This window comes from Miniopterus schreibersii, assembly GCF_964146895.1.
Source record: "Miniopterus schreibersii genome assembly, chromosome: 17".
NCBI lineage: Eukaryota > Metazoa > Chordata > Mammalia > Chiroptera > Miniopteridae > Miniopterus > Miniopterus schreibersii.
The window spans coordinates 20,907,404-20,933,712 of record NC_138117.1 but is presented as its reverse complement, the minus strand read 5'-3'; the positions used below and the strand labels follow the sequence as shown (position 1 = coordinate 20,933,712).

The following is a 26,309-nucleotide window of genomic DNA, read 5'->3' as shown; positions in this document are numbered from 1 at the left end:
AATGTGTAAATCACTGCAGTGTTTTCTAGCTATATTAGCCAGAAACAAACACTATTTTCTTTTGAAGATTACCAGAAAAAAAAACAAGTTACTATTTTCTCTATCAAATTCATTCCATCATATAAGCTTCAGTCTTGTTTTCTTTCTGCTCACAATTCCCTACATTCCTCCTATACCCCCAACAACAACAGCAATTAACTCAAGTCACCTCCAACCATTAAGGGAACTTGACCACGTTTTCAACATTATTTTTACTGTCACATAGCAGATCTAAAATTAGACATTCCATTCTAATAAATCTTGAGCCGATAACAGTATCTCCATTTATGTTATCCTATTACCTGCTTAACCTTTAGCAAGAAAAACAACTAGTAACACTTTCTGAGTGTTTACAGTGCACCAAACACTGTTCTAACCCCATAAGCACTTAACATTAATGCACATTCAAAATATTTCTCATTTATATACAACCTGTGTGCTATCCATTACTTCCAATTTTTTTTCTGCTTTGCTTATGTTACCCCTTTCAAGTTATGCACTTAGTTGTTTCTGTTTCCCACGTTTTCAGAAATGTTGTGCTATGTTGAACTGAACTTAAGTTTGATTAGGGCTGCTTTACTCTGCTACAACCTAGACAAATTTCAATTATACCTCCCCCAAGTTGAAACTTCCTTGACCTGTTCAATAAATGTGTTCCTTCCACTCCAGGTTGTGGATGACACCGGCCAGTACTGGCCCTGGAGCCACCCCTGTGAAACACGAGGTCTACAGAAGTTACCTGGGAAGTTACGCCTCATGTGTATGGGTATTTTTTTACTACAGTTTCCCAACATAAAGGCATGTAAGTATACCTGCTTAACAGACACTTCATAACTTGTTGTAAGGACAGAAAAGCTGAGCACAAGGTGTGACCAATTAGAATTGTCAAAGAGCCAAGCCTTAGAAGTCCTAAGAGCCTCCTGGCAAACAATAAATGACACAGGATGGCCCTGGAGAGAAATCAGCTATGGAAAAGACCCACCAGCTGTGTTTTGGGGAAACTTCCCTGTCTCAATGCTCAATGCATGTAATTAGCATGTAACCAAACAAGGTAAACTCAATGGAACTGGGAGTGGATACCTGACAACCATCACTGAGATCATCCCTTCCACACACATCCTGCTGGCAGCATCTAATCTCTTTTGTGAGTGCCTTTTCTTTCCCCTTGGAGGCTACTTTCCCTCATTTTCTTTCCACCAGATAGTAAATGCAAAGTGTGTGTGTGTGTGTGTGTGTGTGTGTGTGTGTGTGTGGCTTTACTCACACCATCAACTGCCCTGAACCCCAACTTCATCTCCCCAACTCAGGAACAGGCTGGCTGACACGCACCATGAATGGCCTTACAGGCTCTCAACCACACGGTGATTAGCAGGTTGGCAGCATTAAACATATAATTACCACACATGATACTCTCTTTAAGAGAAAAAGCTAAAAGCACAAAGTTTGAAAAGGAAATTCACTGATGTGACACCACAGCAATGGCCTAGGGTGCTCCGCTGAGACTGTCTCCCAGGTGTGGACCATCTGTCATTTAGTAGCAGGAACTTCTGGATCTGTGGTCTGACAGTAAGTTACGGAAGAAAAAAGAATTAGGAACTCTTTAAGTTAGGGGCCCTTGAACCCCGCGGGTTGTGGTAAAGACAAAATCAGGCTTGCCCCCTCTACTGTGGAAAGGAACCAATTTGTATTGCTGGCCAATTGTAGTTGAGCACAAGCACCCCAATTTAGTGGGTCGTCACCTTTCCTCACCCCGTATTAACTCCGGCCTGGACTACAGCAACAGCCTCCTAGCTGGTCGTTCTGTCTGTCTTTCCCAACTCCCATCTGTCTTATACGACGCTGCTGGATCCATCATCCTGGATCACATTTCCACTCGTTGGTTCTCACTGCCTACAGCCTGAAGACAAAGTTCCACACCTAGCACGTGAGGCCCTCCACAGCAGGGCCCCACACGTCTGGGTCCACTGCCGCACTTCTTGCATGTACTTTACAGATTGTTTTCCTGACCCCTTTTCTTTGCTCATGTTATTACATCAGCGCAGTGCTCTTCCTGGTCCCAGCTCTGACTGACTGCAGCCTTCCCAGCCCCGTGGGCTTAACTCCATGCCACCACTTTCTAACGGCTTTCCTAATCTCAGTCCCTGACAAACGGAAGGTATTGTACTTTCCAGAGTATGTGCCACGTCATAGGCATGAAATGCTTACTCCTTTAATAATTTTTGTAAGTATATATAGAATACAGGTTTTTGCTCATATCGGTTACATAACACTATCAATTTAGGTGAGGAAGCAAGAAGAGCATAAAGTATTCATTAGCAACAAGAACAAACCATTATCAAAGCCATAAAATGATCTTTCATTCTTAGGGAATAGATGCTAGAGGCCTCCAGACTGAGAGAAATTTTCTCCTATCGAAGTCTTGAGACAGCGAATAGCTGCCTTTTCACACCAAAGCTCTTCTATGCTGTAACTTCTCTGATTTAAACACACACACCCCGAAACACACACACACACACACACACACACACACTGAGCAAGAAAATCTCAATCAGGGGCTAATTTTTCTTGAACTGTTAACAGTTTTGATGGTTTTCTTTTTTTTGCCATGGAGCACTAACACCTCCTCTCAACGAGTGAGACAGATGTAGGGATGCAAGAGGAAGGTGAGGTGAGATCCTGCTTTGGGGACCAGCAGGAGCAATAGTCCTCTGCCCTCGGACACCACAGAAGGAGGCATCATTGCTGAGAGCGGGAAGGTGGTGAGAGCCACACAGAGGTGACAGGACACAGCCGCGACTGTGAACCATTAAAACCCTCAGTGCGGAGGGAGAAAAGGATTTCTGGTGCTTGGGCCGCCAATAAGAAGTCTGCAAATAGCCAGGCTCACCATTAATAAGGTAGGGATGATTGCAGCACTTGCGTAATTCCATCATAGTGTTTAAAAGGTTGGGCACGTTAGCTTGACCGCCACCTTTGGAAAGAAATGTGAAATTCTTCTCCAGGATGGCGCGGTAATACTTCTTCTGAATGTTGGTCAGCTCAACTTCAATAATAGTTTCTTCTTTGGGGGCCAGGTTCTTTTCCACATCCTCCTTGAGGCGTCTCAGCATCATTGGCTTGAGAATAGCCTGGAGCTTTTGCACCTGAAAAAGGACCTTACGTAAATACCGGTGCCACGACGTGCTTGCATGACACAACATACGCCACATGGGAAACCAGGATTAGTATCCTGTTTACCGTTCACTTTCATTTGTCAAAGCCCAATAAGGGGATGGATGGAAGGAGACTTGACTCGGGGTGGTAAACACACAATACACAGGTGATGTGTTATAGAATCATACACCTGAAACCTGTGTAACTTCATTAACCAATGTCACCCCAATAAATTCAATTAAAAAAAAAAAAAAGCCCGGTAAGGGTATGAAGGCAAGAAACGTTCAGCTTTCATAACGGAAGTGCGTGAAGGTTGACCGATCCGATTTCAAAGGGACCATTTCGCCTGTCCAGCAGTCCTGAACAACCAGAAGGCTTGAGAGGTACACGGCAAAAAAGAACCAAATTTATTCGTTTCTCTTTCCCTTCTGTTTGTCTCACAGGGATGATCAGGAAGAGGGGAGAGACCGTGTCAGGGGAGGCCTCTGCTTCAGTTTTCTTGCTCTCGAGAAAGAGCACGGAAGCCAGGAATTACCCAGTCCCTGCAAGCAGAGATGTCTCTCTCCAGTTCTCTTCTCTGTTGACTGGCAATAGGATAGAGCACACCAGACAGTTTTTAAGAAGAGCAAAACAAAAGACGGACTACACTTTGAACTAAACGGAGAGGTTAAGACTAGACCTTAAAACTCCAGGAGGCAAACAGCTCTACAAATTTCAGTGGCTTCTGACACTATCCCCAAAGGTATACAAAGTTCAAAAGTATACCTAGCAAAACCACCCACCTGAATAGCACAGCAGTCTGAAAATCACATGAACAGGTACATAACCTCTACAAATCAACAGCCCTTCATGAGGGCAAATGGACAAACAAAATAACAAGAAAACCTCTGTCATGAAGACTTGGAATGCCCGAGGAAAGGAGCTATAAAGCTCACTCATCTACTGGATATGGGGGGGGGGGGGTGAGGGGGGCAGGTGTTTGACATAATTTACATTTTTAAGTAGTTTAATATTAATCCTTTGCCATTTCATGGGTTAATCTTCAGTTATTTGACTAAAATACAAAGTAGGCGTGATACATACCTGTTCTTCTGTTTTCAGATCACCAAATTCTTGCATAAAGGTGGTCTCCGAAGGGAAGCGACTAGGTTCCAAGAAGTGAAGCAGGCTGAAGAGCTCCTCCACAGTGTTCTGCAGCGGGGTCCCCGTCAGCAGCACTTTGTGTTCCTGCAGCAGGACAAGAGGAGCCAGTGACCAAATCATAACCAACAGCTTCTGAAAACCAAAGCCTCTGTCTACATACCCACGTTCCTACTTCTCATGAAAGTTAATTCAGCATCCGCCCTACGTCCTGTAGCTCTGCCTTCCTGCCTAATTCCCACAGGAGAGAAAAACGGTCCCTGCTTCAGGTGCGCTCTCGGAGGGGCTGCCTAGAACTCCGCGGGCCTGGCGGTGACCCTGTCTTGCCATCTCGTCTCTTCCTGGGGTTAGCCAGTCAACGGTGTAGTGCCATGGCTTCGCAAGTCCCCGAAGTGTCTCCTTTTTCTGCACCAAAGCTGACGTTTTTTCCTAAAATCCCTAGACTCAGATGAAGCTTCCTCCATCCTTTCTGTCCTCTACATCAACAGCGCTCTCGTCTCCCCATCTGCTTCCTGCATGACTCACGCTGGAGACAAAAGGAGTTCTTCTACAAGCAACAGCATGGGAAAAACCATTTTGTTCTGCAGAAATTTCAAACTAGCAAAGGGGTAGCTTGTTTTAAATACTACTTTTTTGAATATATATATATATATATTTAAAACAGATGCTATTTCTAACTTTGTCTCTTTGGACAAAGTTAGGTATTTCTCTAAAACAATCCTTCCTGTTCAGGAGCTTTCTCAGCTCTCCTGGCGCGTTTGTGCCCTTGTCTTATGTCTGTACATCCAACATGGAGAGCTGTTTGGTAGTGACCAGTCTTAGTAACAGGGAGTTTATTAGCCCCGAGGGCTTTATATTTTCTACTTTGATACACAGCACAGCTATGAAAACTATTTCAAACAGTGATTACACCTTCTAGTGGGTTCAAAAGCAATATTCTGATTTAACTGGGAATCTGACAAGGCTTGGCTGCCACGCAGAAAGCATATGCTCAGTAAATACTAGCTAAGGACATGCTATTTATTGTCCTTAGTATCTACCATGTCTTATCTTTGAAAGTGAGGGGAAGCAGTTCAATTCGCTTTTATTCTTCCACTTGTCCCTCTTGAACAAAGCCGTCTCTGGTTCAGAAGATATGCAGACCACCACCATCATCTTTAGACTCATTACATTCACAAAGAGGAAGGAGTCTGCGAGTTGGTTTGCGATTTTCTGAAGTATAACCATACTGGTGGGGAACATGGGCCATAATCCCTGACGTATTCAAGTCCTGAATTACTTTATCCAAGATTTTTAAAAAATACTGTCACAATTTCAGGAAAAGAGTCACTGCAGTGGGAGAGCTGTACTGATACCAAATGGTCCCCCAGTTTTTTCATATCCTTTATTACCGAGTTAAATCCCAAAGCTCTCACCAAATACTTCAGAAAAAGCCTTTTAACAAATTAATCTCAAAATGAACTTATTTGAAAAAAGGAAAGAAACGCTTTTTTCATGCTGCTTCCCCATCAAGGGCTATTTAAAGCCAGTTACACCAAATGATTATTTGCACATGCGACCCTTTTATAAGGCTGCCTAGGGGTAGTGGAAGGAATAGAACCAGGCTTCCATCTGAAAGCAGAGACCCGATGAGCTAACATAAGATGAACACACAGCGTATCCCAAAAGTCATGTGAGAGATTCGGGAAACCAAGCTTACCTACCACCTCCAAGCTCCACTACGCCAGCAGATACGCTGTTGGCTTGAAAATGTCACCACTAGCTCTGATGGACTGATGTCCATTTACTCTCATTTCAGCACTCTTTTAATTTGTGTGAGGCTCCCTAACAATGAAAGATGTAATGGAATCCATGAGGAACGACTACCACCTCCAGAGAATTCCCTCCTGCTCAGTGAGGGATGAGGGGGCAGCTTTGCTTTCCAGGGGTCCTGTGGAGGACACCGATGACCTTAAATGTCCCTCGACATATCACCTCACAAGCATTTCCTTTGTGGTGGGAGAGCTGGAGACGCCTACTGGTCTTTCCTCTCTGAGAATGCCCTTGAAGATAATTCTCATTAAGTGCACTTTCATGCTGACTGAGTCTAGTGCGAGTAACAGCAGCTCCCTATGACCTGATCCGTACGTAGTAGGCTATAGTTATTATTAGCTATTTTCACCATGACTTATTCTAGGAAAGAAGAAGAAAAAGGTTCACTTTTGTACGTTCTCATGATGTTTATTTTAAAGTGAGGATTTTAAAACCAGGCAACGATCTGTTCAGAACTGGACAAATACAATGATGCTCTAATTCTGAACTATTATGTGCTCCACCTTAAAAAGGTCTTTTCTGAGATAAAAGGTTCTTAATTATCCGAAAGACAAACATTTTGTTTATTTGTTAATCAGAGCTTCCTGGTTGGTGTGTCATGAATGTCCCTGGGGCAGCCGGAGGGGCTATGAAAAGTCAGGGTCCCAGGACTGGTCACCTGTGGTGGTGGGCAGCCTTCTTGGCTTACCCCGGTGTGACATACATCATTTTCCAAATGTGAGGCTATGTGAAAAGGGTAAGGGAACACTGCAGTGTGTAATAGGAAAATTATCTGGGTAACAGATTCAAATCCATTAATGAAGTATTACCATAAACAATGGAAAAACCTCTGAAGTCTCCCAATGACAATTAGATTGTTTGATGCTGACAGAGTTCAACCAATGGAAGACTGTTTTGCAGCAAGATTCTACTATCTGGGAACGTGAACTAATAATAGAAAATAAACTCATTTGGGTGACAATTTAGCCTTCAGGAAATGATGCTATAATGGTCTCTTATGTGGACCACCGTGAGGATGGGGTCCTTCTAAGAAGATATAATCAGGTATTTCATGAACATTAGTGGTTACCTGTAAATACAGGTTTACCTCAATGTAATGCTGAAGTATCACCTGAAGAGACCAAATATAGCCACTGTATTTCTCTTTGCCATGTTTACCCACGTCTTCAAGAGCATTCACAATGTCTAATGCAGTCTAATTTGTTTTGTGGATTAGCAACCAAATAATATAGAGCACTTTGAGAAAGTTTTAGGGTGGTTTTAAATAATTTATTAAGGAAAAATAGTTATCCTAAGTAGGATAACTCAAACTTTTTCCTTTAAACAAAACTAGATTTTGTTTGTTTTTAATTAAAAGGATAGCTGGCTAATCCAATCCCCTTAATTTAAGAATAAAAGAAGCTGCTTCTAAGAACCTGCTGCAACAGAAAGCTTTAAAGTGTCCTTTTCAGTAGTACCAGTCTTTAGTAAAAACAATCTGTAGCTGGAAACATACAGAATATTCCTTCCCATTTCAAACTCTCAATTAACAAGAGATCAAATTAATCTACAAAAGCCAACATTAAAGGGATTTAAAAAATCTTTTTGTACTTTTCTGAAACTGATCAAAACATTTCCTTTTAAAATGTACATTAAAAATGAAAAAAAATTATCAAAACCCACCTGTAAACTACAGAGTGAAAAGAAGCCTGATGACGACTGCGGGCATGTAGCACCTTCCACTAGGAAATCATATGCACAGCAGTATGGAACTAAAAATCAATCAAATTCTACCACTTCTACAAAATATTATGCCATGATACTCCAACTCAAGAAAATCCAGAAAAATGTAATTAGGAAGAGCTGGCCATCACTTCAGAAGCTGAAGAGTATGAAATAAGTGTGGTCTAAAACTCCAGATCAATTTCAAGGTCTTGTAATGCCCCAAACTTCTACATGTCTGTGCAAAGTGGACTAATTCCAGATTTTGGCCCAACATATGAGAATTTGCATGTACTGGCCCCCGCTGAGCCCTGGAACATAACTGGATCATAAGGGCAATATTTACAAACAAGGGAAAGCAAATACTTGAAACTCATTTTAGTGAAAATATCATGACTATATTCCGCTGTGACACAACCGTGCAGAAATACCAGTTAACGACGGAAGAATCGGGCAGACAGCAGCCACTTTTGAGTAACTAAAAGCTTAGGAAGATATATCACAATATTTGACAGACTTTGCAAACACCCTTCACAGGCATCAAATTCAGAGTGGCAGGAATGTTGAGCCAGTAACAATTCTACTTGGGTTCAATGGAATCACCAAATGATCACTGACCAAGTCCATCATCTTCAGTCCCTCCAACAGCTTGCAGTTCCTGTTCTTCAGCCGGTGGGCTTCATCAATGACTACACAGCGCCATGGAATATTCCGCAGCTCGGGGCAATCCGTCAAAATCATCTCAAAGGTAGTGATGATGGCATGAAACTTATAGGACCCCTTTATCACTCGACCCTACAAGAACAACTCTGAATTATTAACTTAGCACTACAGATTACTAACAACTTCGAGGATGAACAAGAGTGTAAGACATATGGATTTATCTCTCTGGGGACATCTTTATTTTAGGTGACACATTTTGGAGGTTTTAAGCTGTTATGGTATAACAAGGCTTTAAAAATCTTTCCTTTTTAAAACTTTTTACCTTTTCTTACTTTTGCGATATATTTTTTATTTTTAAAGTGGTAAAATAAAAAACATTCACTTAGGATAGTACTTATAATAATAATTTCCCAAACTTAAAGATAAATACAAAATTCAGATTTCAATATTTTCCTCCTTTAATTAGTTACAGGACAGATGTTTACACTTAAAGCAAACAAAACTCTGTCCTATTTCCAGTTATAGAACTTCCATGTACTACCTATAGCTTAAAACTAATTTAGCACATACTAGTCTCTCTTCTTCATCAGGTCATTTATAATTTTAATATCAAAGAATAATTGCATACAGGTAACTAGAATAAGTAAGAATTCACAGTAATTGCTACTAAGAGCCAAAGTATAAACTCTTCCCTTTGGATGCATTTCACTCAATGTGTCACTCAATATTACATGCCTAGCATTTTTCATTTCTAGCACTAATATAATAAAATATTCTTTCTAGTCACATTTAATACCACCATTTTTTTTGTTTAGCTTTCTCTCAGAATTGCAAAAGAAAGCCAATAAGCAAATCGACACATTAAATGATTTTCAGTGATCATTCAAGGTAAAAAATTTGTTTTTAATCTAATAATCAGAATGACCAAAACTATAAAAATAAAAAGCTGTAATCATAACACGTAGACATATAACAAGTCATAAGTTAGGTAAGACACCTAAAGCAAATTTCTTAGTTTTGCAAAATCTAGACCTTTCCCCCAAATCGCTGAGACCATTTTAAAATCCCAACACCTTAAAATGCACATACTGAGCACAGGGAAAACCACCCGTGAGGTCTTACCTGGGGATCTTTGAAGTACATTTCATACAACTGAATGGTCCGACGACTAGCTTGACTCCCATGATACACAACCACGTTCAACTCTGTCCAGGTCCGGAATTCCCTTTCCCAGTTGGGGATTGTGGACAATGGAGCAATTACTAAAAAAGGGCCATGGATTCCTTTCAAATATATCTCATAGAGAAACGTAATGGACTGGATAGTTTTTCCCAAACCCATTTCATCTGCTAAAATGCAGTTTCGCCTTTGGGACAGAAATAGAACAAGGGAAGTTTAATGAGTACAGATGTTAGTTACTGCTTTCTTTTTACAAAACATGCATTACTATACTCACGAATGCCTATCTTAGATGTTTTTCTTAGATTCAGTAAAATAACACATTTTCAAACAAAATATTCCAAGAAATAACATACATTTTTACATACTTTTATCAATCTCTGTATTATCTGTTGAATAAGTAATAAGCATAATTCCAACATTTGCTGTTTTTTTATAATCTTCTTAGAGAGTTAAAATGTTAAGTTATATTTGAATACTATTTTCAATAACTACAAAGAAAAAACCATAGGCCTTTTGAAAAGTGAAGGAAACTTGTTTTACATACATGTTGTACCAATTGAAAAGTAGCCAGTTTACTCCCTCCAACTGGTATTCCCTGAGTTTGTTATTGTTTTTATACTCCCTGGAACTCTCCGATTTCTTCCAATCCTCAGCAGGAGGTCGCTCCTGTTTCAAATAAAGTAAATCCCATTAGCGGTTTCTCAAAGACCACACCACAGTGCCGTTTTCAAATGAAATCCCCTACCCCTTAGCCAATCCTCACCACGCGCTCCGTTTCCGGCTCCCTGGACATTAGTTTCTCAAACTCTTCGATCTTTGCTTGGTCGATGTCCTGCCTTAGCTCCCAAGTGCTGTCTTCGTAAGGCAGGGAGCACCACTTCACCAGGTAGTGAGTCACGGGCTGGGGCAGGGTTAGGGAAATCAGAATTGGATTCATTTGACCAAAAACTATATGCATAAAAGAAAAAACGTGCTCCACTTCATTTATCAATAGACACCACCCAAGAAACAGTAAGACTGAGTGGGCAGAAGTGTTAAAAGTACTCTTTAGTTATAGAGTCTCAAGTCTAAACCGGAAATTGTCTTATTGAGTAGTAGTATCAGAACAAATTAATTTTTATCTAAGTCACTGGTAAGTAATGTTCAAAAGCCAAGAAGTATAAAGAAATGTCTAGTAAATAACAGCTGCATTTGAGCCTGTGCAAATCACAGATGTATATGGTAAATTATCTTAGTGTATTTATATATATATATATATATATATATATATACACACACACACACACACACACACACACACACACACACACACACATAATTGGTTAGCTTCTTAAAGAAGAAGAAACTGGCTTGAATTTATAAGGATCTCTGCCTTTTTCTTAAAGAGAAAAGTACTGTTTGTATCCAATCACTTTAAAATAATGTGTTTGAGTCCTGGCTGGTGTGGCTCAGTTGGTTGGCATCCTGCTGTGCACCAAAAGGTTGTTGGCTTGATCCCCGGCCGATCCCCGGCCGGGGCATGCAGGAGGCAGCTCACTGATGTTTTGCTCTCACACTGATGTATGTTTTAATTTCTCTCTCTATCTCTCCCTGCCTTCCTCTCTAAATTGTAATTTAAAATCTTAAAAAAAAAAAAAAAATGTGTTTGAGCTCTAGAAGATTGGGGAGCAAAATATTTTGTGTAGTACAGATCAACAGAATTTCCTTTGTCTTTTCTTTTAGAAAATACTTGGTTCTGTTGACCTTCATTTCAGGACCAAGGTACACTGACCTGATTGTGATGTTAAAAACCATTGGCTGTACTATGTAAATATGCTATGAAACAGATTTTTTTAAAGTAAAACCAAACAAAAATTAAAAAGTCAAAAATCATGTTACAAACACAGTCTTCACTTTATAATATCCTCTATGCACCACATTAAATGCAGTTCTTCAACTTCATTAAGGATGTCCAATGTTAAATAACATTAAACTCCATTCTTTTACAACAGCACTCGTAATTACATAAGGAAAACTTGGACTACATAACAGATGTATAACAAAATGTATTGAATTCTTTTTATTGATCATATCCTGGAATTGTGCAAAATGTCAATGTATTTGTTTCTTATTGAAAATTGATTTTTTAAAAAGCTCGCAGACTAAACATAAACACATTTAGCACTATTATTAAGTCATAACACCAACATTAAGTCAATTAATTTCAGTTAAATTTAGAACAAGTGTGCCATGATCCAAGGCTCTGACCAGGGCCAGATCTAGGGTTTCCACGATCATTCTCTGTAAACACACATAAGCTGTCTGAGTCTCCGCCCCTGAATACAAATGATCTTCTGTTACCTCTCCCCGGTCATCTGTGCTACGTGCAAAGTCCATTATCCGGTCAACCTCCACATAATCTGGATTAAAAAGCTCATCTTCAATCTGCATCAAAGGAAAACAAGTTAAAATGTTTATGCAATTCCTAAGAGTAAACACTATTTCAGTTTTTATCTGGCAGTAATATTTTGGGTCACAGCAACACAAAATTTATATTTGGCAAATTCTTGTATATTAATTGAAATGCTACAATTTAGCAAAATCATCCCCCATGAGGAAATCAGACTTCTCAGACTTTGTTAACTGGGCCTTTTAATTACTGTGTGAAACCTTTTTACTGTGAGAGAATGTTTAAGAATATTTTAAATGAAGTGTGAAATTACAATTCACTAATGAGCAATCCAAAAGGCTTATGGCATGCAATGCATTTCGCATTCTTGAAACTACAGCTTGCAATAAAGAACCAGAGCCATACACAGTAAGTGTTATTGGAATCGTCTAACTCCTGAAGTTGTCTGCTGCCTTACAGCATCATTTATAGAACATTACTCAAAAGCTAAAAACACTGAAACCAGTGAATTTCATATTTTAGTGTGAACAGAGTTTATGATGTTTGATTGCCTTTGCCAATCAATATCAGTACCACATTTGAATACAGTCTTGTCATTAAAGGTTCTAATGATTTACTTGTATAGAATATAGAGCAGTTAGTTAAAAGTATTAGGGATAAAGAAATAAGGCTTAAATAACTAGGTCATTTAGCCAACATATTAACAATTTTTACAAAAGGAAGTAATACTGCTTGCTTGCAAAGTTCCACATATAAAAAAAAGCAGACTATGACTCAAAGGGAAGTTATGGACTAAGCCAGAGTCAGGTAAGTTGAAAAACAGAAGACATATTATTGTATTCCTACCAATTAATTTACGAGTAATATAACTGCATTAAAGTGCTTTGCAAGGACATATGAGAAGTCACTTAGGCACCGTTTGTATCCCCTGAACTACAGATTGAAAGGATAAGGTGCTGGATCACAGTTGGTGCAACGATAACACGATACATCCTCTGGGCTACTGTTCCCATTAAAAGACAGGTTTGAATGCTCTGAACTGTGAACTATGAAACAAAAATCAAAACTACAAAAATGTGTTTCAACTGCCTCGGGCTTTTACATAGAGTTGATTAGTGAGGCAAAAAATTCATTGAAATGTTCAGTTAATTTAAAATGTTAATATATTAATGCACTGGCTCTGTCAAAAGAGTCTAGATTTAGGCACACAGTATGTATGTATAATTCACAGACAGCCTAAACACTAAAACTTTCTATAAACTAGTTCTGATGACAAATGCTCCTTAAGACAACTGATTCTTAAACAGAAGCTGACATTGCTGAATGCAGTAAATCCTTAACTTTACTCCTAAACATTTCTATCCTTTGCGCGAGTAATCTATGCATGCCATCACACATGTGATGCCTTTGCCAGTCTCAATAATCTCTCTGAATAGAGATTTTAGTTGCGGCGGACTTATAAGGAAGCATAAGGTGAAACGAAGAATACAAAAGTAGCCATAACTTCACATGGAACACCTAAGTCCAGGACCATCTACGAGATATGGACAAATAGGGGTGTGTGTGTGTGTGTGTGTGTGTGTGTGTGTGTGTGTGTGTGTAAGAGAAAGAGGAAAGGAATCTCTTTACCCTTTTCTGCTAACCCTCAGATTCTCTTTTCAGACTTCCATTCAAAGTCAAAACTTCAGACTCTAGTGGAGAAGTTACCAGCAAGACAACCTTGGTGCAGGTGATTCACAAAGACAGACCCACACAGACAGGCTACAGAGCCAGGGCCAGGCACAAGTCCCTAAAGCGCATCTGACTCCAGCAAACGCAGTCCAAATAAATTTAATAAACAGAACCAGGATCCAAGGCTGCGGGGGGTAAGTTACCAGGGCACGCTTTCCTGTTCTGTGCCACTAATCCATAGAAAAGGTCAGCAGCACATACATGTCCCTTTCTGAAAGGGAAGCTAAATTATTTCAACCTGTCCAATGTCACAGACATTTAACCTTAGTTTCATTAAGAAGGGCATGAAAAATAGAACTTCCCATTATTTTCTTAGAAACTGCCCTTTCAAATAATCACCTAAATATTCTCCAAGATGTAAGGAGTGAGTCACATCCGCACACCTCCCTTCCCCGCAGTGCTAACTGCTGCACTGCAAAGAAGCTTAATACTCAGAATAACAGAAGTGGTGATACAGACATATGTCCAGTAAAACAACCACCGCCTGACCCCCCATCTAATACAAACTTTACAATCTGCCTGTAAATCATGTAAGATACGCATGGAAATCAGATTCCAGGGGAACACAGACCTGTCACCTGAGATTATAAGGATTTTATGACATAAAAGTACTGAACACTCTTCTATCCCTGCCCCTATCTCTAAAAAAGAGGTGGGGGTGTAAAGCAGGCTGTTAAACAGGTATTATTTTGCATCACATTTCACACTTCTTTACATTTTACATTCTGTTAACTTCTTTATGGAGAAGAAAACTAATAAATCAGCAACTTTAATCTTTCAGTGTGAAGGTTTCTCTTTTATCTACTGGAGGCTCTAAGTGAAACCAAACTGGTGAGCAATAGTCCAGAGCCCCCAGTAAGCTGTGTGTGAAAGCACTTTTTTAAACATAGTTAACTATCTGAGGGGGAAAAAGGGGAGCTTGGCACTTCTTAAAAATGCAGATTTTTCTTCCCTGCCCTAGGTATGGTTACCTTTTCATCGTAATTGATAAACTAAGATAAAGGGAGACAGGCACAGACATTACCCCAACTTCTGTACCACAGCACATCGTTAATTTAGTGAACTCCTTGTAATGAGGCACTGACTTTAACAACAGAAACTTGCCTCGTATTTCCCCAAGAGAAATAAACTTGCATTTCCTAGAACTTGTATTTAATACTTACTGTAGCAGTTTTAACCTGCTAAATCTTAACACAACTTTTGTCTACTTACGTTTTCACCATCTACTAACTGTACTTTCACGACAAGACTGTAATCATACCATCATATTTCCACATAATACCGTAAGAACCAGTATCTTCTAGACTAAGCAACAGGAAAAATGAGAAATTTCCTGTTTACAAATGTTTTTAGCAATAACCAGTTACCAATATGCAAGTAACAGCACCGAAGGAGGCAAACTAGTTTTTCTAAATAAATTACTGAACTAAAATTCAAAATTCAGAACATTTTAATAAAGTAAATACTTTAAAAAAATTAACCACGTATTTCATACCTCTGAAAGGAACTTGTTCTGGCCCTGCTTTGCCTTAAATCGCTTAATCTTTTGCTGAATTCTCTTATCTTTTTCCAGATCTTCTACAGATGCCCACTGACAATGAAGATAAGAGCTAAAAAAAAATAAATAATAATATACTTGAAACATGTCAAAAACAATTAATCTTTTATTATATATCTTTTTATTGTTCCCCCCAAATCAAGTAAACGGATAATTAGCAAAATAACCTGTTTAATTACTCATAGAGGCTGCTGAGCAACATTCAACATAATTACTAATGTTTGAGAATAAGAAAATCAATAAAACAGTGCCTAAAATTTGCCTTCTGTCTGAGCCTCCAGCTCTCTTATCCACTTCCCATAAAATAAAAGATCCAATAACAAGCTGTTTTCATAAATGAATGGATTACACTTCAATACAAAGCAATTAAAACTAGAGGGTGGCCTTAATTATGAATTTATGTTTTGAGCCTTTTACAACTAATTGAGAAATAAAAGGTTTTTATCAAGCTAAAAATTCAAACTTGAAATAGCAAAGGTAAACCTTCTAGAGCAATCCAAGAGAAAGGCCCACCCCGCCCACTTTCTGAACACCCATGCCCCCCCACGGTTCCTAATCAGTGCCTGCCCTCCCAGCCCAGTCCTTCCAGCTCTGAAATGATGCCCCTGGTTCCCTTGTGCATTCTCCGTCTCTAATGTGTACCTGTTCTTGCAACGGGCAAGTCCCCTCCCTTTCAGATTCACCGCCAGCCTGCTCTGAGCACATGGTGTGTCTTCTCTAACCTTAAGCTTCAGTCCTCTCCACCCTCCCTCTTTCTTCCCCAAGACTCACAGGTATATACTTAATGTCTTATGGTGCCCCCGACATTATTTTGTGTGGTATTTCAACATTCTTTAGTACTACCTTTCTCTCCCTACCCTGACGGCCTCAAGTGTCTCTTATTTCTCTTACTAGTGATGACGTTAAAAAGGAATGAGGTGCTTGAATATATACCTCTTTCAAAATCAAGGTACTACTCTTAGAAATTGTGCAGCCATTATAAAATCTTTCAAAAATGACTAATGATACGGAAACGCTTATGATATTAAGTATCGTGTCATTTACGTTTACCTAATGTTTAACATGCATCTTCAAAGAGAGGACTGATTTAGTCCCACAGTTGACTGAGGGAGATAGGACTTTAAATACACATACGCCTTATATAGATATGAATTGATATAAACCCTGTCCACACATATTCATAGAGAAAAAAGACTAGATGAAAATACATCAAAATGTTAATAATGATCATTTTGGGGTGGTAAGACTGCAGGTATTTTCTTTTCTACTTTCAACCCGTATTTCCCAAATTTTCAATAAACAGTACTCAGTACTGCTAGAACCAGAAGCAAATAGAATAACCTAGTCTAGTCTCCAGTTACTGGGTAGAGAGGGGTCTGTACAGTCAGTACTCTTGTCCTGGCTGCGAGGTGCAGGCCTTGGAAGCACGATCAGTGTGAGCAGGAGGTGGACAGAGGCTTCTCTCTCTCACAAACTGGGCTGAAATTTTTGGTCAGGGACTCTGCTTTACTAAACGGAGAAAAACCACAGGCTTTTCACCAAGATCAGAAGCAAGGTAAGGATGCGCACTCTCCCCACTACTATTCAATATCAGAGTCGAGGCACTAGCCAATGCCATTAGATGAGAGAAAACAGGAGCAATAACTGGAAAATAAGAAGTAAAACTATCTCTATTGGCAGATGATATAATTGCATAACTGGAAAACCCAGGAGAATCAATTAGAAAAGTAATTCAAAAAATAAAATAATTCCAGTAATGTAGCAGGGTATAAAATTAAGTCAACAGCCTCCATTCACACAAACAATGACCAGTGAGAAGATGTCACGTTAGAGAAAACCTCTTTTACAATATTAACAAAGATAAAATACTTAGCAATAAAGTTTAATAAGAAATGTGTGAAACTTAATATAAGGAAATGTTTAAAACTCTCCTAACAGACACAAAAATAGAGTTGAACCAACTGGAAAGATATCCTTGTTTTTAGACAGCATGATTCAACATTATAAAGTTGCAAATTTAACACAATGTAAATAAAAATGTAAATAAGCATTTCTATGGAGCTAGACAATTTAATGCTGAATTTATATATAAAAATAAACATGCAAAAATATCCAAGAAAACATTGAAAAGGAAATGCTCTCAGGAGAAACCTAGACATAGCAGACATTAAAACACAACGTAAAGCCTCTATAAGGAAAACAGTGTGCCACAAGCTTATGAATAGACAAAGGATTAGACTACAGCACAGATCCAGATCCAAATAAATATGTAACTTTAGTACACAATAAAGGTTGCATCTCAAATAGGCGGGGCAAAGATAGACTTTTTAATAGTGCTGCTAGAACAACAATACTTGGAAAAGAATAAAATTAGAGCCATGTTTTACGCCACACATAAGAATAAACACCAAGTGGGTGAGGCACCTAAACATGGACAATGAAACCATGCAAGCCCTAGAGGAAAACACAACAATTCCTCTCTAACCCGAATGCAGAGAAATGCTTTCTAACTATGACTCAAAAACCAGAAGAGAAAAGATTAATAAATATAACGACATAAATGTATATATACATACATATATATATGTGTGTGTGTGTGTGTGTGTGTATATATATATATAAAATAAAGTAAAAAGACAATTGAAATGGGTGGGGGAGGAGAGGAAGTTACAATAGATAACACAGACAAGGGACTAATATCCCACATAAAGAACTCTTAAAAGTTGAGGAAAGCACAATAGAAAAATGGGCAAAAGACATAAACAAGCAACTGACAAAATAAGATATAAAATGGCATTAAACTTATGAAAATACGTTCTACTTCATTCATAATAAAAGAAAACACTAACTGGAACTACACTGAAATACAATTTCTCACAAAAAGTATAAAGTAAACTATATACTATGTTGGAAGGACTGTGGGAAAACAGGTGCTCTCATACACTGGATTGGAAAGCAAACTGACACAAGCCTATGGGAGGAAATGTGACAATAACAGAACTTCATACACCTTCGGCCTCTGAGCTTGCAATCCCACTTCTAGGAACTTGCCCCAAAGCTATGCCTCCAACAATTTGAAAATATACAGGCATGGGAATATACACTACAGCGTTATCTGTAACTGTAAGCTCCACGAAGCCACTTACATAGGGGACTGGCTGAATACGCTATGATGCAGCCCTGCAATGGAGTACTGTGCCGCTGTAACAAAGAGTGAGGAAGACCTCATGAAATGGTGCCCAGTGTTTTCCAGAATATAATCTTGTGAAAACAGCAAAGTGCAAATGTGTACTGCTAATATGCTATTCATTTGTGTGCAAGAAGAGAGGGAAAGTAAGATACAGTGTTGTATTTCATATGTGTGACACACATAATATGTGTGCATATATATGCACGTTCATGGCAAAATTTTGGAAAGGATAAATCTGGAATTAATAAGAATGGGGTGGAAAGGAAGGATAACACTTTTTTGAGTATCCTTTTGTGTACAATTCTGACTTTTGAACCAGTGAATATTCATGAACTTGAATTGCACGTGTCAATGAGGATGGGGGGCAGGGAGCTAAAATGGAAGATAAATACAAATAGAAACTAATGAACCAAAATAAGTATCAAATCAGTAACAACCACACTGAAAGGGGGCAAGAGGAGAAAAAAAACTAACCCAAGGAAATTTTGGACAAAGTATTTAGCCTCTATACTCTCCGGCTAAATCGAAAAAACTCTAAACAAGGACCAAATGAAGTCGTTGGTAGGCTTCTTTTTCACAGAAATATGATCTAGTAATTCGGAAACCACTTCCTGTATATTCTAGGACTGACGAGTAAGCAAGTACACTGTGGAGAGTAAGAGCCAAGTTTCTTGTGGTCAAAGAAGGGAGTTATTAATATCAGCAGCGGAAAGGACAGAAGGAACCCTGTGGCACTGAAATACATTTGGAAGTTATCAATACAAAGGCACTGTTTCTCACCGTTGTTAGTTTGGTAGGCAGGCAGAGGTGTGTGTCTATGTAATTAACATGTGTGTGTGTAACGTGTGTGTATGTACATCATATATACATACACATGTCCATGCACATAAGTGTACACGGACATAAGCACACCCCTCCTAGACCTATCCGCTGAGAGAGCCCAGAAATGACTCCCCAGCAATGAGCACACGTAGGAAAGCTACAAGGTGAGTCTGGAGTATCCTCCTGTACCAGGAAAGCAAGCAAGAGCTCAAAGAGGACAGGACAAGCCAGCTGGAAGGGGCTCCCCATGGCCAAATCTGGGATATTGTGAGCAAAGTAAATAATGATATGATAATAGAGAGTTATGACCTGTTGCGATAAAGTAAAATGCCACAAGTCTACACTGCTGTAAATAAACAAATGGGTAGAAAGGTAAAGTTCCTCCTTATAGTTGAAACCCAACTAACAAATTTAGAAGGGGTGATGACATTAGTAAGTTGCCACTTAGCAGCCATTATCATATTTAATAATCTCAAAGTATCTTTCTACAAGATACTTTTTAATTATAAAAAGAAAAATTCTTTGTATTATTTTTGCATTTTTCCTGTAAATCTGAAATTATGTCAAAGTAAAAGGTTCACAGAAACTGTTGATCTTATGGAAATTTTAATCTCCTTTAGATCTCAATAATGTCCAGTAGGAAACTATGTTTTAGAACCACCTTTGCGCCTCCTCTCATACGACTGGCTAAGGATGGCTGGTCTCCCCTGGCCTGGCAGTGGTCCCTGGTCAAAAATACTGTGACCTCCTCTGGGGTTGCGTACAGGCCAGATTAGATGTTTCCTATGAGTCCAACACCCCAGTTCCCACTGCCCCACACTGATTTGGTAGATGCCTATTTAGTGTCCTTTTATGGCAATCGATACTTACACATATTTGCTCTGAGTTTAATCTGATAAATGTACAGAGAGTTCACTCTCCCTCTCGGGCTTAATTCATTATCTCCTCCTTACCTACCCCCTACCACTTTCTCAATATGACTGTATAAAATCATGTCATACTCATAATTTCCATCACTTTGTAAACTCATCATGCTCTGAGTATCCAACGATGACGACATCTAATGTTTACCGAGCATGTTTTATTGCCAGACTCTGTTATTTCCTAGAACTCTTGCAGTAACACTGGTAAGAGACTTCCTTATCTTACTTGGTAAAAGGTTTTGCTCACAGAACTTCAGAAGTGCACCAGCTCATTACCACAATGCCAAGTGCAACAGCAGAGAATGACAGGAGGCACGAGGCCTGGCACGTTCATGATCTAGGGTAGGGTGAGTTTTCTTACGCTGTCTTGACAGTAACACCAAAAAGCCTCTCTTTAAATCCTAGAATTTATCAACATGGTACTTGAGTTCCTTCCCTTAAAATGTTTGTAGCAAATTTAATGTTTCTGTTATCATTGAGTATTTGTGTCTTTCTTCTCCGATTGTTGCTTAGGCTAGAAAATGGCCTCAGTCGTCTTCAGCAGGATGACTACTGATCCTTGGAGCGATGCCATCTCATCAAAATGTGTGTTTGGTCCTAGTAAACTGCCTACGTTCAATTCAGCTTTTTAAAAGTTATACAATTCAAATTCATTAAACAAAAATTAGAAACAAAAACAGATAAACACAGCTCACTGCATTTCAACATGTGAGTGGTGTCATGATTCTCTAGAGCTCTGGCCTGACAGTGGGGTTCTCGTCTCCAGTGCCTGGCATCCCACGCACAGAGCGGGGGAGGAAGGGGAGCCCCACAGAGGGAAATTCCTTCTCAGGGGACAGGCAAGTACTGCTACTCACTCTCCTCTTACTGCATGAGTTTTTATCCCCTCCAAAAAGAACTTCTTGGCTATACACGAAAGTTAGTCAACTTTTCCACCCATTACACATTTTCCAGAAAAATTAAATTCGTAAAATATCAAACGTTATTAGGCAATGGTCTTCAAAGTTCTAAATAATTCATACCACAGTTTCCAAATTCCCAATTATTTTTTATTTTCCTAATATTTTTAAACCATTGTTTAGTACTTTGAAAATATATTCCCCAATTTAAAAAAAAAAAAAATCAAAATCTACTTACAAGTTTTTGTATTTCACATAGAATTCCTCAACTTCTACCTCCTCTCCAGATTCCTTCTGCAACAAAAGAAAATTTCAGGCACATACTTAAAACCATCTACTAGAATATTCCAGAAGTAATGACTTACTCCCATATGCACATGAAACAGGAATGACAGAAGCAGCACAGGAGGTTCCTGTAAAGATGATCACATCGTAAGCTGGTGGGCGGCAGTGAGTTGTAGACCGACACACTCAGGCCCTCGCACGTTGCTCGACGTGCTACAGCTTCTAAGACATGAATCATTTTAACTCCTCCCTAACCACATGCAGCTTCATTCACAACAACCTGACCCCAAATCTGGCTTTCTGCCAAACCCACAGTGTTAAGTAGACGCCAAGTGTACCATTTTCTCAGGCAGCAGCCAATTAGCAACTGCTCTCCTGAATGCCATATGTATTATTTTTGGCTGCCTCATGGCAACTTTACATTGTGGGTTTTGTAATGTTTTAAAATATTTAAAAGACATTTATTCCTCCATATAGTTAATAACTCTAAACAAGAAACCATATAAAACTGAACCTTGTGCTTACGCTGTAATTTCAGTGCATCACGATTCAGTTTTAGTTTTACTCAATGGCACAATTAAAATCTCTCAGACAAGATGTCTCACATACATAGCAGCCAAATAAAATTAACACTCCAAATACTACACTGAGGTAAGGTTAACGTTGTGATGAACGCCAGCCAAATCGAGAGTCCCATGGTCACGTTATCAGTAACATCTCCCTTCATCCTGCCGACTGCAGTGGATGCAGAAGGTACCACTCACGTGACACTCGAAACATCTCTTTCAATATGTTTTTCCTTTTGGTTTTAGGCTATTAAACAAGTCATAATATGTAATTTTCTTCTGGAACATTTGATCAGATAAGTCAGGGATGTAAATATAAACACCACTTACAGATGTTTAGGAATCGGTTTTACACTCTCACAAGAGCACCCAAACCTGCCTTGAGGGTCACATTTGGCGAAGCTGTCTAAGAAATGCTGCAAAAAGAAATTAAGGCGAGTAGTAACACGAGAGAAGACGAATAAAGGAGCAGACTTCAACTGGATGACAGGCTACACAGGATCTGTTCAAAGAGACTATAGTTTCCCTCAATCCCTTCAAACTATTACCAGAGATTGTGAACTTGAAACTTTTCTTCCAAACTCTCACATGTATCAGTTAAACCTAAATTTAAAACAGCTTTTCCACCTGCCTAAAGATCATCAAGAGGATAGTACTCAGGAGTGTGGTCAAAACCCATTAATACCTGGTGCTGCCCTATGGATCTATAAATGGTCATAACCATAAAACAGCTCCTTAAACCAATGTATTCAGAACACCGTCTATGTTTCAGACCTTTAGTTGTCCAAAATGAAATGTCTGCTGCATGCCTTCAAGAGCTAGCAACATAAACCTGGAATTAATTTAGAGATGTAGTCTAGCCAAGTCTAGTGACAATCCACCTAGGACCCACCCTACTTTTTCCTAGCCCCAGTATTACGCCATTCTACTACCACAATCCAGCAGTGATCTCAAGGTATGTTATCTCTGTGCAGAACCGGAGACTCTGGTAGAAAGGCAAAGACAAGACAGCAGACAACAAGGGACAATGGAAAGCCCAGGTGAGCCTACACCTTCTGACACTTCTCAGAGCACATCATGAAATTGAAACCTAGAATGGAATTCAAATGTCTGATCTGCTGTTTTTACTCTTTTGACACTAACTACATGTTTTTCAATTCTGAAAGGGTTTTTCAAAATTATGTGTGTTTGAGGTGGTAGAAAGACAAGCTTTATCATTGCTCTACTATTTCCTGATTCCCCCTCTTCCCGACCTTTCCTCCTGTCCTGTCTCCTTTCCATCTCACTCTAAGTGGTCTCACCGTCCCACAATTTCCAAATGGGCACCAAAGCACACAGGATCAGCTCTTGAACAACAGATTGCTTTCATTCTGTCTCAATTCTGTTCCCAGAAAGCTCCGACTCTCACAACCATCAACTGTCTGTCCCTGACTCTCGTTAATACCCATTTTCTTGTCATGATCAGCTATTCCTCTGGGAACCTTCTTTGGAGATGCCTAACAAGAGGCCTACAGCAGTCTTGGAGAAGCAATTAGGTTCCAAGGCCTCATTTAGTAGCACTTGGAGCTGGTGCAGAATTGTCCCTAGGGCCCATTGTTTTTGGATGTCCCAAATTATAAGTCTGTGCTTTAACTGACTACACACTGAATTACCTTCTTGCCCTTAGAACTAGAAACAGAACTGTTTTGAAACATTTATTTCACATAAATATGACCATGCTGACCTCTTCCTCATTACTAAGAGCTAAACAATTAACAAGAGTGTGAAAATTCATAAGCCCTCAGGAGCATTATTTTAATTATTCTAAATGGTGGTCAGTTTGACCAGCCTCTGGTGACAGCTGAAAACAGCTCCAACCCCTACCCCCAATGCCTTAATTTGCAGAAGCTACTTTATAAAAGGCATACACAATCAATAACTGAGTCAAGACACTATTTCTGTGCACACACAAAATCCAGTGGACTTTATCCCTTGGTACAGTTACCATTAAATATGACAGCCCTCTAAAGTAATTTTATATGTTCAACAGAATAATTTAAGAAAAGGGTTTATCTTTTCAGAAGACTCCAAAACTAGTCTATCAAAATCCTTATTACTCATAGGATCATTACAGTTCTAAACATATTGAGCGACTCTTGTCTCACTGTCACATGAACCAGAAACCCTGATCAGGCAGTAAAGTGACTCCTCCAGTCACCTGGACCCTAAACCAGCCACCTAGCCTGGAAGAATGAATGGCCTTTCCTAAGCATCTTATTAGTGAACTAGGCAGTCACCCTGGAGAAACAAAGCTACACTGGAGTACATAAAAAAGAAAAAAACTCTCCTAACGCACAAAAGAATGAGAAAGTACCTCAGTAAAGTATCACAAAGGTATGAGCCCCTCCTACTTCTGGGCCAACCCACCACATATTCCATCAGAGACACCAAATCACAGGTTTCCGCACGGAGAAAATAGGGGCATCAGAACATATGGGATGAAGACTTTTGCCTTCCTTATACTCTGTTTTTGGGGGGTTTTTGCTACTGAGTTCAGCTAAAGATTAAAACAAGCACCTTGGAATTTAAAATCAGCTCTCAAGAAAGAAAATATTATCATGCAGAGAAAAATAAAGAATTTTAAGAAATAGTCAGAATTGACTTTTGAAACAATTCTGACCTTCTGATACAGAAAGGGCTTGAGTTCTCCTCAAAGCAGAAAGGGCTACCTGACGATGGAATGTGGAAAACGAAAGAATTAACCTTGATGCCACCCAAAAGTCCATTCTTAAATCTCCCTCAAAATTCGAGCATCAACTATATACCCCTTGCACTGGGTCTCACCCACATTAATTTGGGTTTAGGGCAACATACACACCTGAGCTGCCCCTATTTAACAGGAGGTGCTGAATTGGGGGGGGGGGGGGGGTTGCCAGGAGCTCTGGGAGTCTGCAGAATCCATTGTAACAGATCATCCCTTCGGGCTACAGTGATGAGGTCAGCTGACTCTGAAAGCCATTAACTGAGTCCCCACTATGTGTCAGCAGGGTCGGCTCAGAGAGCTCATGGCCAGTTTCTATAGCGCTGCCAGTGGGAGATAAAGGCACCTTCTCAGAGCTACTTCTTCAATTATTCATGGTAACAGGAAACAGACCAGCAGGCATAGCTAGAATCCACAGGAAAATCTCAAATTTCCCTGTTTCTATTTGCCACACTTTCCTCCAACGTTATTAAAACTGATCACTAACGTAACTATTTCGAGAACATTAGCAGTTTAAAAAGTTAGTACCTGCTAATGTGTACAACCTTCTAATGTGTGTGGTTGTTTTTTTTTATTATTGTCCTGTATGAAATACCGGTAATTTTCAAGCAATTCAATGAGCTCCACATCTCCTCTTTATTTTAATCACACCTCAAAGGCCTATCTTCCCCTCCAGAGAAATTTTTCCATTAATTTTCTCCATCCTAAAATTCACCAAGTCAACAAATACTCCACCCTCATATAGAATTATAGTAATATTAAATTTCTATGATAAGATAAACCTGGTCGTCTGTAAATGGTAATACTCATTCCTAAACTCTGGGTACCTCTCTTTTTAAAGTAAAAAGAGAAAAAAAAGAAAAGAAAGCCCTCAAGTGGGCAAAACAGAAGGAAAAAAGCAATGTCCTACATAATGCATAGTCTAAGTAGCTCTGAATAATAGAGCTAATTATAATTTCAACCCCCCAAACCTGCTGAGTATGCCTGCCGAAGCACTTTTAACTGAATGAAAATTAATATATCCCACCCACACCACACGCTATTTACTCAAACAAGTCACTTCAGTTCCGTGAAGGGGGTTATTCTTTAAAGCGTGTCAAGTATTTAAATTTTTACCATATATCTACAATTCACAAATTAACAGTTCTAGAATCATTAGGACAAAAAACACAACCTTTCTAATGAGTTAAGTAGTACTCATTTCTGCTTGAACAGGTGGGAAATTTGGTTGAGATTTAATTCATCAGAGAGGAAATTGGCATGTTCAAAGAGTCACCAGACAGCCACTCCACATACCCCTCCACACCCTCTACACTCAATCTGAATGTGAATAATACAAAAGCAAAGAGTATTGCAATAGAGTAAAGAGAAGTTTACTGCTGGGGCGATACCATTTTCAGCCTATCTAGATCAGCGGTGGGAAACCTTTTTTCTGCCAAGGGCCATTTGGATATTTATAACATCATTCGAGGGCCATAGAAAATTATCAACTTAAAAATTAGCTGTGAGAAAAGCT

The 26,309-nt window shown here is 39.3% G+C and overlaps 1 protein-coding gene across 2 annotated transcripts in view; it reads right to left on the bottom strand.

Moving 5' to 3' along the window:
* The window catches only part of CHD7 (chromodomain helicase DNA binding protein 7), a 178,062-nt gene that overhangs the window by 33,208 nt on the left and 118,545 nt on the right, over window positions 1-26,309 (bottom strand). For both annotated transcript variants that reach the window (XM_081117201.1, XM_081117202.1), the window contains exons 7-15: window positions 21,441-21,496; window positions 15,306-15,420; window positions 12,031-12,114; window positions 10,454-10,591; window positions 10,235-10,356; window positions 9,631-9,874; window positions 8,464-8,640; window positions 4,276-4,419; window positions 2,927-3,182 (exon numbers count right to left, since the gene is read on the bottom strand). In XM_081117201.1, the coding sequence (XP_080973327.1) occupies window positions 2,927-3,182; window positions 4,276-4,419; window positions 8,464-8,640; window positions 9,631-9,874; window positions 10,235-10,356; window positions 10,454-10,591; window positions 12,031-12,114; window positions 15,306-15,420; window positions 21,441-21,496 (1,336 nt within the window). The remainder of the gene's footprint in view (window positions 1-2,926; window positions 3,183-4,275; window positions 4,420-8,463; window positions 8,641-9,630; window positions 9,875-10,234; window positions 10,357-10,453; window positions 10,592-12,030; window positions 12,115-15,305; window positions 15,421-21,440; window positions 21,497-26,309) is intronic.